The 12,559-nt window shown below is 54.5% G+C and overlaps 2 protein-coding genes across 2 annotated transcripts; one reads left to right on the top strand and one right to left on the bottom strand.

Moving 5' to 3' along the window:
• The first annotated feature begins 632 nt into the window (after window positions 1-632).
• On the top strand, window positions 633-2,780 carry LOC100381805 (uncharacterized). Its single transcript, NM_001174601.1, has 3 exons — window positions 633-857; window positions 957-1,583; window positions 2,431-2,780. Exons 1-3 carry the CDS (start codon window positions 783-785, stop codon window positions 2,635-2,637), a joined length of 909 nt encoding a protein of 302 aa, NP_001168072.1. The 5' UTR covers window positions 633-782; the 3' UTR covers window positions 2,638-2,780.
• A 1,136-nt stretch (window positions 2,781-3,916) lies between these two features.
• Window positions 3,917-4,728, bottom strand: LOC100277330 (uncharacterized). The gene has a single exon (NM_001150925.3). The coding sequence runs from the start codon at window positions 4,613-4,615 to the stop codon at window positions 4,079-4,081; it is 537 nt and encodes a 178-aa protein (NP_001144397.2). The 5' UTR covers window positions 4,616-4,728; the 3' UTR covers window positions 3,917-4,078.
• Between the last annotated feature and the right edge of the window lie 7,831 nt (window positions 4,729-12,559).

Raw genomic sequence — 12,559 nt, 5'->3', positions numbered from 1 at the left:
CTATGTTCAAGAACTTAGTTTTATGTTTTTTTAAATCTGGGACCTAAGTGGCACCGTTAAGTTTAAAGATCTTGCATTTTACTCATAACCTGGATTTCTCGTTTTTTTTTACGTTTTTCTCAAAAAAATCGGACAAATTTTAGAAAAAAAAATAGTTTAATTTAATCAGAAAAATGTAGATTATTTGTAGGTAATGGCTAGAAGGAGCAAATGGTAGCGTTTTGGATCTATTCTTTGTAGCCCAAATGCATAACCGTATGTTTGGACGAACTGAATTTAAAGACAGATGAAAATTTCGGTCCATAAGTAAAAAACCAGCTCTCATCGATAAACGGGATTTTTTGGTTTTCTTTCGCCGAGATATTTTCCCCCTGGTCTCGCACAACCTCGTGGCATCATCGTTGTCATGTAACGGTAATTTCGTGCTCCGTCAGTCACACTGGACGTCCTCCAACGAAATCCGGGACAAATTCGAAGCCCCCGTGCGGCGCGTACGTGCGCCGGAGTAAAGGCAGCTCCCTGACAAACTCGTCCGTCCTCGGTGGCCGCCGGCTGGGCGAGTTGGAAGGAGGAAATCCCGAACGCTTGCCATAAATACGCCAATCCCGCAGGCATTGATTGCGCGACGGACACGCTAGCCCGTTAATTCCGTGCCGCCCTTCGCCTCTTTCAAATTCCACGCCCCCTCCATTTTCATTCCAAACCAGCACGAGCGCGGGGCGAGCAGTGGCTCTGGAAACGACTAGAATCAACGGAGATCAGAGGCGACACTGCTCTTCCCGATGCACGCGTGCTTCCATGGCGGCGGTGGCGGCAACAGCAGGATCACCAAGTCCGTCGGCTTCATCGTCAAGAGCGTACGCCGCCCGACATCCCCAATCGCTCCCCTGCTTCTGCTCTGCGCGCGCCCGCGCGTGATGTTAACGTAACGTCGTGTCCGTCGCTTGCTTGCGCAGATGAAGGCCCTGTCCCTCCTAAAAGTGAAGACGGCGGGCGACGGCCATCCGCACGCGCCGCGTCGTCGGCGGCGGCGGCATCGGAGGCGCTCCCCCGAGGCAGACGAGCTGCAGGACAAGGACGTCGCGGCGGCATCGTCGTCCGCGTCCTCGTCCGCCAAGATCGCGCCGGCGCAGCCGCACGAAGCCGCCGACGGTGACCTTCGGAGAGACCGCCTCCCCCAGGACGAGGAGCTGCGGCGGCAAGGAGGAGCTAAACACGGGCACTGCGACAAGTGCTGCTCGCCGTTGGAAGACGACGACGAGGAGGCCGCCGCGGGTACGGCGGACGCGGCAGGCGACGGGGAGTGGGCGGCGGAGCCGGAGCCCGGCGTGCTGATGACGCTGTGGCCGCGCGGCGACGGCTCCAACTACCTCCGCAGGATCCGGTTCAGCGAGGAGTACTTCGGCGACGCGTGGGCGGCGCAGACCTGGTGGGCGGACAACTGCGACCGCATCGTCGAGCTCTACAGCGTCGTCGTCCAGCCCGAACACCCCTCGCAGGACGGCGACGACGATGACGACGACGACGATCCGGCTGCGCCCGTAACTCCGTGCCAGTCCGAGGACGACGAGCACCAACGGCAGGTACACGATCATCCTCGTTCTTCTGATTCGATCTGGTTGGGTCCCCCGCTGCTCCTGAATTATTCTGATCGCTCGCGCTGTGGTGTGGCCACCTACCTCCACCGTACTCAGGCAGCTAGTGGCTTGGTGTGACAAGGCAGCACCAGTACCTTCATGAACCATCACGATCAATGGCGCATCTCGGTTCAAATGCTTGCATGATCGTTGGTTCCTGTCCTGTACTGTCCCCATCTTTTCGGTGATGGGGTGCCGTTTCTTCGCAGCTGTACACATGGTGAATTGGTGATAAATACGGCGGCAGTGTACCAACAAGTTTTCCTGTAGAAAATTAAACTTCCACATCCGTGCGCACAAATTTCATAGAATCTAGTTTCGCTGCACTTCGCCGCCGCATTTTAATTTATACCCAAAGTATCTACCTTCACCTCACAAATATGTGTGTCTACCACTTTCTGGGTCTGGAGATAGTATGGTACACACACTTCTATTTGACATGGTGTTAGAGTGTTAAAGCAACCATAAGAGACATAAGAGACTAGACAAATCATTTTGTAAAGGTAAATTTGGTTATTATCAGAAAAAAACATCTCCAACCGACTTTGTAATAGCTCTTCAAATTTAGTAGCTCTCTATCTCTTCACCTTCACCTTTACTTTCTAATCTACTTCACTTGCTGCTATTCAGTTTGTTGGTTTACAGAGTCTCGGTTAGATTAGTCTACTTTTTTTTTTTGTAAAATCTAATTTAGAGAGTAGCTAAATCAGTAAGTGTCGCTAAACTTTTTGGCTAATGTCTTAGAGCTGCTCTTACATTTGTAATCGAGAGGTGCATCGTGTGTGGTTTCCAGGATGGGGCTGGGGACCTGGACTACTCGGCGTCGTGCTCGGCGTCGGCGTCGGGAGGCTCCACCTCCAACTTCTCCGGGCCGTCCAGCGGCAGCGGCAGCGGGTCTGCCAACAAGGTGGACTCTCCGATTCTCGGCCTCGTCACCGAGGCCGACAGCATCACAAGAACAGCCCGGCCGCAGCACAGCCATACGGCAACGGGACAATAACAGTGTGACACTCACGAATATACTTGCTCGCCCGTCTTACACCATTGTTTGACAGTTTTTACAATGCTTAACTTTTTAGGTGAGTGGTTGTTTGCTGGGAATGTACAGTATTTGGCTCAAAATTCAAAATGTTTCAGAAGCTCAATCCAATGAAACAGGCCTTGTTTTTTTAGTTGTTGTTCCTTGGTCCTATGGACTATTCAGACTTTATAGATGAAAAAGAGGAAAACACATCGGCCAGAGAATCAGTAATGCATTGCGTTGCGTGGCATAAGCATTCCTATAAGCACTCTCAACTCTCAAGTCTTAACACAGGTACAGACCAAATATTATTGTTTGTCAGACAGCGGTTCGTACAGTTTTCCAGGTAAACAAAAGGCACTTGAAAGGAACCTGTTTTGATATGGTTGGTTGGTCTAGGCCAAACACAAAGTTCAGTTTGCACTAGTTGTGCAAAGTAGTCTGATCCTCCTGGGACTTGTTTCTTCAAGGGCAAATGCTGGTGGTGAATGAACCGCTATACCGGCTCGGGCGGATTGATTTGCTGGTGGTCCATGAGGAGGCTTCGATTGACATGAAGGGGGTAGGAGCAGAGCAGTAGAGTGGTCTCGGTGTCAGTGGCGCTCATGTGTAAATAAATAAATAAAATAAATAGGCCCACCCAGGGTGTTTGATGGAGCTGCCGAGATCCCTGTGTTCCCTGGATCCTCAATTAAGATCAGCAATGCAGCATGCTCTCATAAATACTAAAGCAGCCGTCTGAAAACGGATAGCAGAAACTAATGTAATGTTGCAGCAGCAGCAGCAGCATACTACTGTATGTTGCAGGCACTCTTCATTCTCCAGCTATGCAAGGGGTGTTTGGTTACCCCAAACTAAAATGTAGCCCCTGTCATATCGAATGTTTGAACTTCCGTTCCGGGTATTAAATGTAGTCGGATTATAAAACTAATTTGTCAGCCGAAGATTAAAAGACGAGACGAATCTAGTCCAGTTGGTTGGGTCTATATTTCATACTCCTGTTTAAAAGTCAAACGCTTGATGTGACCCGGACTAAACTTTAGCAGAGGCAACCAAACACCCTAGTAATGTATTCAGTCTGGTGCACGCCATATGCTGCAGCCAATTACCCAGGCCCAGCAGATCATTATTCCTGACCATACCAGAGCAACAAATTTGCAGATTGCAGGCACATTTCACCACAAATTTGCTATGCTCATCAGTCATCACGGTTTCTGCAACAATGTCAGACAATGGCTTCTTTTTTCTTTTTCCTTTACATCAAGAGCAAAAGAAGCATCAGACAATGGCTTCTGGAGGTGAAACCCAACTTTTAATAGAAGGGAAAGCTCAAGAAGCTGTCTTAGTCAGCACCGATTACACTGGGGTTACTGCTTCTTTTTTTTACATCAAGAGCAAAACAAGCATCAGACACCACGCCTCAGATACGGCTGGTCCTGCCCCAGAAGTACTCCTTCACGAAGGCCACGACGATCACGACGTTGGGCACGGTGGTGAGCACCACTCCCACCACGGCCACCGGCGGCCGCACCGTCAGCGGGCCCCTCCGCTCCCGCCGCCGGCGCGCGTAGGCCCTGAGCTCGGAGTCGGCCCACCGCTCGGGCGCCGGCTCGATGGCCGCGGAGGGCACGACCGGCGGCGGGAGCTGGAAGGGGCACCGGGACCGCCAGGACGAGGGCGGGAGGCAGAGGCTCGCCGCGCGCGGGAGGAACACGGAGGCGAGAGCCCAGCGGAGGAGCGAGGCGCCGGGGCAGAGGAACGGCGGGTACGACGTGGTGGAGCCGAGGCCCCGCGGCGGGCACGGGACGCGGGAGGCGAGGAAGAGCTGCGACTGGAGCGACGGCGCGTGGGACGGGTGGGTCAGGACGTGGGTCAGGGCCTCAGTGCGCTGCGCCCATGTGGGAGTGGGGACGTGAGAGGCGGCCCGGCCTCGGGTACGGGCGTCGGCCTTCGCCATGTGGGAAGGGAAGGGGAGCGGAGGTGAGAGGCGGCGGCGGAGGCCGGAGCTAGGACCTGGAGGCTGGGGCGGTCGTGGAGCGGAGGTGACAGGATAAGGATGTTTGGAACGTCGCCAAATTTCTCCGTGTTCCTGCGTTTTTCTTGTCAAATTAAACTGGTTTTTGGATATTGTTCCGATAAATAAACATGCATGGCCACGAAACCAAAAAAACACGGAGTACTTACCCATCCAGTTTTTCTTGTCAAATTAAACTGGTTTTTCTATATATAAACTCCACTTTACGTAAACAATGCAAAACAATATTTTACACCCGTATATACACTCTTTTTAAAACAGTGTAAAAGCTAGTTTAGAAACCTAAATTCCTTTCAGAATTAAAGGAGATTATAGCATAGATGTCAACCATTGTTCTAAGATAATACTTCTTCCATTTCGTTTTAGTTGTCGCTGGATTGCACTATCCAGCGACAACTAAAACGAAACGGAGGGAGTATTATATATCCGAGAATAGAAAAAAATAGATATTAGGACCGGACCTAACATTAAACTGTTTAATTGCTTGTTCATAGTTTTATTGGTACGACTAATCAAATATAGATCCAATACGGTTAAAATGTAATTGTTATTTTTGGTAGAGCGGTGAAAACAAACGTTTCCCAAAAAAGATATATAAATAATGCCACTATACTTGTCGGGTACCATAATTAGGGGTACCCAACACTCATAAACACGGATGATAACCACCCTCAGCACAAACCGCAAAGACTTATGGGCACGGTTCAGGTCAAGGCCTCGTCTACCAAGGGACGCAATCTCGCCTCGCCCGAGCCCGGCCTTGGGCGGGAACAGTAGCCCCGGACGAATTCACGCCTCGCCCGAGGGCCTCCTCAGGCGGTGGGCGTACCCTCGACTCGCCCGAAGCCCAGCTCGGGCAGGCTTCGTTGTGAAGCAACTTTAGCCAAATCGTCTCACCAACCGACCGTATCGCATGCACATTTAATGCGGGAATCGCCTGACACCTTATCCTGACACGCGCGCCTCAGTCGGCAAGGTCGAAGTGACAGCAGTCACTTCGCCCTTTCACTGACCGACCTGACAGGAAAACAGCGCCGCTCGCCTCGCTCCGACTGCTGTGCCACCCACCGGGGTAAGACTGACAACAGCTGAGTTCAGTCTCAGGCGCAACAGAAAGCTCCGCCTCGCCCGACCTTAGGCCTCGGCCTCGCGAGGAGGTCTCCTCCTCGCCCGACCTTAGGCCTCGGCCTCGCGAGGAGGTCTCCGCCTCGCCCGACCCCAGGACTCGGCCTCAGCCTCGGCCTCGGGAGGAATCGCGTCCTCGCCCGACCACGACCTCGGCCTCAGGAGAAGTCTCCGCCTCGCCCGACCTTGGGCTCGGACCGATCGAGCCACAGGGGATACATCATTACCCTACCCCTAGCTAGCTCAGGCTACGAGGGAACAAGACCGGCGCCCCATCTGGCTCACCCCGGTAACAGGTAATGATGGTTCCCCGCGTGCGTCCATGATGTCGGTGGTTCTCAGCCCCCTACGGAAGCAAGGAGACGTCAGCAGGATCCCAGCCGCACCGCCAGCTGTGCTTCTACAGGGCTCAGGCACTTCTCCGACGGCTACGTTATCGCGTACACAGGGCTCAAGCACTTCTCCGATAGCCACGTTGGCATGTACACAGGGCTCAGGCACTTCTCTGCCAGACACGTTAGCGCATAGCTACACCCCCCATTGTACATCTGGACCCTTTCCTTGCATCTATAAAAGGGAGGTCCAGGGCCTTCCTGCGGGGGGGGGGGGGGGGTCACGCGGGGACGAGCAAACGAACAGGCTCTCTCTCTCTCGCGCGACGCTTGTAACCCCTACTACGAGCATCCCCCGGTGCGAGATAATACATTCCCCCTTGTGTTCCATCTTGCGCCAACCCATCTAGGCATGGGCACGCAGCGATAAAATTCACTGGTCGGCTCGGTTGAGGGTCCCCCGGGTCCGAAACGCCGACAGTTGGCGCGCCAGGTAGGGGCCTGCTGCGTGTTAACGAACACCTTCCTGTTGAGTTCTAGATGGGTAGTCTTCAGCAACCTCTTCAGCCCGGGACGGTGCTCCGATTCGGGAGTCTCGAGTTCATGTCCCTCGACGGTAGCTACGACATGGTACTCCTCCCCTTGCAGCACTACAACAACGACGGTCGTCAGCTCGCCCGGCGGCGGCGAACTCGATGACGTCTCCCCCCCGTGGCGGAAGAGCAGCATCCGGGTTTGCCCTGCCACCCTCCTTGCCGCAGGAGGAGGAGACGGGGCGACCGTGGCTAGGCAGGATGCGGCACCTCGTGGCTGTCGGTCCAGAGCGAGTCGACGACGCCGGCACCCCAGCGGGGGACATGTCGGGTGTTGTCCTCGCACCTGAGACAATGACGGATGTCGTTTCCCCACGATGTGCCAACCCCAAGCGGACTGATGACGCTAGCACTCTCACGAAGAACTTGCTGGACGTTAGCCTCGTACCTGAGATGACAGTGCATTCCGCCCCCGACGCGACTTCACCACCGTCCATCGATCAAGAGGTACCGTTTGTTTTCCACCCTATCCCTTTTAGATTCAGCCTCGATCCACCAAGCAACCCTGCTTCGGTGAGCACTTTCGCAAGGGCATACCCTGACCTTCCAGGGTATCCTATGCGGTCATCTTGGGACCGACTGACGGCCGTCTCAACCTACGGACCCGCGGGTTCCGAGGAAGAAGACGATCCCGACTCCGGTTGAGATTTCTCCGGGCTCCGTGATCCCAGTGCCATGCGAGACTTCATGACCGCATGTGTCTACTTCCTCTCTGGTTGCTCTGACGATGGCCACAACCTTGACGACGAGGGTTGTGGCCCAAGTCGCGAATGTTTCCACGTTGATCTGGGGGGTCGCGACAAAGGCAACCACCTCGGTATGCCGGAGGATGACGATCCCCCTGGGCCTGCGTCTCGCGTTGACATCCCGCGGGAGCTAGCTGTGGTCCCAGTCCCTGCGGGGGGTCAGGACACACAGCTCGAGCAAATCCACGAGATGCAGGCCAAGCTCGATGAGGAAGCAGGGCAACTTGTGCAGCTCCGGCAAAACATCGAGTAGGAGTGGGAAGGCCGAGCACTCGCCGGAGAAGAGCGTCATCGGGCCCGAGACGTCCAACGTCGTATCGTTGATGATGCCAGGGCAAGGCTGCCCCCGGCCTCCAGCGGGGTCGGCCAGAATCAAGCTGCAGCGGCAATGCTACTCCGAGCAATGCTGGAGCCATCCACCACCGACGGGCGGCGTATCCAGGGAGAACTCAAGAATCTCCTGGAGGATGCCGTGGTCCGACGGGCCGAAAGCTCTGCCTCCTGAAGGTAAGAGTGCCCCTCGGAGCATCGCGCAACGACTTCCCGACTCGTGCGGGAGGCCTCGGTCTGCACCGGGCGCACGCGGGACGGGACGCCTGCAGCCCCGGATCGCCTCGGTGACGAGCACCACCGCCGCGACCGTCGAGCCCGCCTCGAAGAGAAGGTGCGCCGAGGCTACCACCCCAGGTGTGGAGGACGCTACGGCAGTGAGGAGGATCGAAGTCCCTCGCCCGAACCACCAGGTCCACGAGCCTTCAGCCGGGCCATACGACGGGCGCCGTTCCCGGCCCGGTTCCGGGCCCCGACTACCATCACCAAGTACTCGGGGGAAACAAGGCCGGAGTTATGGCTTGCGGACTACCGGCTGGCATGCCAACTGGGAGGAACGGACGACGACAACCTCATCATCCGCAACCTCCCCCTGTTCCTCTCCGACGCCGCCCGGGCCTGGCTGGAGCATCTGCCTCCTGCGCAGATCTCCAACTGGGACGACCTGGTCAAGGCCTTCGCTAGAAACTTCCAAGGTACGTACGTACGCCCTAGGAACTCCTGGGATCTCCGAAGCTGCCGCTAGCAGCTAGGGGAATCCCTGCGAGAGTACATCCGACAGTTTTCGAAGCAGCGCACCGAGTTGCCCAACATCACCGACTCGGATGTCATCGGGGCGTTCCTCACCGGCACCACTTGCCGAGACCTGGTGAGCAAACTAGGGCGCAAGACTCCCACCAAGGCGAGCGAATTGATGGACATCGCCACCAAGTTCGCCTCTGGTCAGGAGGCGGTCGAAGCCATCTTGTGGAAGGACAAGCAGCCTCAAGGAAGACAGAAGGAAGACGTCCCCGAGGCGTCCGCCCAGCGTGGCACAAAGAAGAAGGCCAAGAAGAAGTCGCAGGTGAAGCGCGACGCCACTGACGCAGATCTTGTTGCTGCTGCCGAGCACAGGAACCCTCGGAAGCCTCCCGGAGTTGCCAACCTGTTCGACAAGATGCTCAAGGAGTCATGCCCCTATCACCAGGGTCCCGTCAAGCACACCCTTGAGGAATGCGTCATGCTTCGGCGCTACTTCCATAAAGTCGGGTCCCCAGCGGGAGATGGCAAAGGCCAAGACAACAACAAGAAGGAGGGTGACAAGGCAGAGGAGTTCCCCGAGGTCCACGGCTACTTCATGATCTACGGTGGGCAAGTGGCGAACGCCTCGGCTCGGCACCACAAGCAGGAGCGCCGGGAGGTCTGCTCGGTGAAGGTGGCGGCGCCAGTCTACCTAGACTGGTCCGACAAGTCCATCACCTTTGACCAAGGCGACCACCCCGACTACGTGCCGAGCCTAGGAAGGTACCCGCTCGTTGTCGACCCCGTCATCGGTAACGCCAGGCTCACCAAGGTCCTCATGGACGGAGGCAACAACCTCAACATCATCTACGCTGAGACCCTCAGGCTCTTGGGGATCGATCTGTCCACGATCCGGGCCGGTGTGGCGCCCTTTCACGGGATCGTCACCGGAAAGCGTGTCCTGCCCCTTGGACAACTCGATTTGCCTGTCTGCTTCGGAACTCCCTCCAACTTCCGAAAGGAAACCCTCACGTTCGAGGTGGTCGGGTTCCGAGGGACCTACCACGCGGTGTTGAGAAGGTCGTGCTACGCCAAGTTCATGGCTGTCCCCAACTACACGTACCTCAAGCTCAAGATGCCAGGCCCCAACGGAGTCATCACCATCGGATCCACGTACCGCCACGCGTACGGATGCGACGTGGAATGCGTGGAGTATGCTGAGGCCCTCACCGAGTCCGAGGCCCTCATCGCCGACCTAGAGTGTCTCTCCAAGGAGGTGCCTGATGCGAAGCGCCACGCCGGCAACTTCGAACCGGCCGAGGCGGTTAGGTCCATCCCTCTCGACCCCAGCAATGACGCCGACAAGAAAGTCCGGATCGGCTCCGAGCTCGACCCCAAATAGGAAGCAGTGCTCGTCGACTTTCTCCGCGCAAACGCCGAAATTTTTGCATGGAGTCCCTCGGACATGCCCAGATACCGAGAGATGTCGCCGAGCACTCACTGGACATCTGAGCCGGTGCCCGACCCGTGAAGCAGCATCTGCGCCGTTTCGACGAAGAAAAGCGCAGAGCCATAGGCGAGGAGATCCACAAGCTAATGGCCGCAGGGTTCATCAAAGAGGTATTCCATCCCGAATGGTTAGCTAACCCTGTGCTTGTGAAAAAGAAAGGTGGGAAATGGAGGATGTGCGTCGACTACACCGAGTTGAATAAAGCATGTCCGAAGGTTCCCTACCCTCTGCCTCGCATCGATCAAATTGTGGACTCCACTGCTGGGTGCGAAATCCTCTCATTCCTCGACGCCTATTCAGGTTATCACCAAATCAAGATGAAAGAGTCCGACCAGCTCGCGACTTCTTTCATCACACCTTTTGGCATGTACTGTTATACTACTATGCCATTTGGCTTGAGGAATGCAGGTGCGACATACCAAAGGTGCATGAACCACGTGTTCGGAGAGCACATCGGCCGAATGGTCGAGGCTTAGGTCGATGACATCGTTATCAAGACGAGGAAAGCCTCCAACCTCCTCTCCGACCTTGAAACGACATTCAAGTCTCTGAGAGCGAAAGGCGTGAAACTCAATCCCGAGAAGTGTGTCTTCGGAGTCCCCCGAGGCATGCTCCTGGGGTTCATCGTCTCCGAGCGGGGTATCGAGGCCAACCCGGAGAAAATCGCGGCCATCACCAACATGGGACCGATCAAAGATTTGAAAGGAGTATAGAGGGTCATGGGATGCCTTGCGGCTCTGAGCCGCTTTATCTCGCGCCTTAGCGAGAGAGGGCTGTAACATCCCTGGTGTTACTATAACTAAAACTTGAGCATGACATCATAAGCATTGGCATTGCATATGCTTGATACACCTAGAGTGCATTCACTAGGCAAAAATTTCAAACAAGTTGTATTGTTTTAATGTTTTGCAAATAGAACCCTGGTTAAGGAACTTAACCCTAAATAGAGGTTAAAGGGGTAAAACTTAATCTAAGATGAGAAAACCTAAATATTTTAGGGAAAGAGTCATAAAATGTTCCCAAAAATAAAGTTGAATCACATTTATACCCCTAAGGTACTAGAAACCCTAATTGGAAAACCCTAAAACCAAACCCTAGGGACTTATGTGCAAAATTGATGCACATTTAGACCAAAGTGCAAAAACCAAGTTAAATAAGTATCTTAAATCATTTGGGTCACAAATATGTGAGTTTGCAAGTTAAACCCTAAGTTTTGGACTCATTTGCAAAAAGGACCTCAATTTTGATTCCTAGGCTAAGTCTGAAAACAGGGTTATAGGCCCAACTTTGGGGTTGTGTAGCTTTCAAAATAGTGAGAATTCAGGTTAGGTGACCACATCAAAGTTGAAGACCAAACATAGGAGGGCAACTTTGTTTAAGGGTTCAAGCCATGATCTTATGAGAAATTGGGAGAAAAACCCAATCGAAGTTGGACTGTGAGACTGATATAGTCTGAACTTTAAGTTGGCAGTGACATTGATCCGAGTTTGAGAACTATTTCCACTAGGATCCAGTGAGAATCTGCCTATGTTTGCTATAACAAAGTGGTAGAGTTATTGTAGAGGAATAACTTTGTTATAGGTGTTTGGGCTTGGTACCACATGAAATTGAGAGAAGATATGGCTTCAAGTTGCTGTGTCAGGTTCATCTGAACTGCACTTCGCCATTGTACAGTAACTGAACGGATATGATCGCCAGCGCGGCTTGCTTGTCGACGGCGACCTCCCTGCGCGAAAATTCACGCCGCCGCCGTGATTCGTGTTCACTGGCGGTCGGATAACTATGGTGGGGAGGGGATAGGATTGCGTCGTGGATAATTTCGGGTTGCCGTGGCCTCGCGGTATCCCGACCACGTGCATCGACAACGTGGCAGTGCGGCCGTCGCCGGAGTTTGCCTCCTCCGCCACGATTGTGCCACGCTTCCGGTTAGTGACCACGTCGCCGTAAACCATGATCATTCCCCAGTGACTGTAGGGGCTTCTCATCCCGTGAACTGCCACGAATTATCATGCCGGTGACTCACTTCTTCTCCGGCCGCCACCGCGCCACCCTCAATTCAAGCGCCACCGTCCCTAGAAACTATAAATTGAGCCCGCCGTTGGCTCCGCAACCTCATCACGTACCCCAGCGTCCAGTATCGCCCCCAAGCTTCCAACCATAAGCTCCAATTTCAAATTTGCCCCAACTCGGTTCTAAAACACCGCAGGGTCGAGCTCACCGCGGCCAGCCCAACTTAGGTCAGTTCATGTTGCTCTGTTGCTTGTTCTAACATCCCTAAGCTCTTCTCAAACTCCCCAACCCTTTAGATCGAGCTAAACTGCCATTGGTGACCGGGAACACGCGATTCTATTCGAAGTCTCCGCTGTCACCATGGTCAGGAGCATTTGAGTAGCCATCCTTGAAATTGATGTGGGGGAAATGCTCGGGGTAAGACTAATTTGGTGTCCGCTGCTCGGAGAACCCAGCCGTAGCCCCAATCGGCCGGTTCAGGCGCTCGCCGGAGCTCGGCG

This window comes from Zea mays, chromosome 2 (genome assembly GCF_902167145.1).
Source record: "Zea mays cultivar B73 chromosome 2, Zm-B73-REFERENCE-NAM-5.0, whole genome shotgun sequence".
Classification (NCBI taxonomy): Eukaryota; Viridiplantae; Streptophyta; class Magnoliopsida; order Poales; family Poaceae; genus Zea; species Zea mays.
The sequence above is the reverse complement of the archived record's forward strand: the minus strand, read 5'-3'. Positions and strand labels throughout refer to the sequence as shown.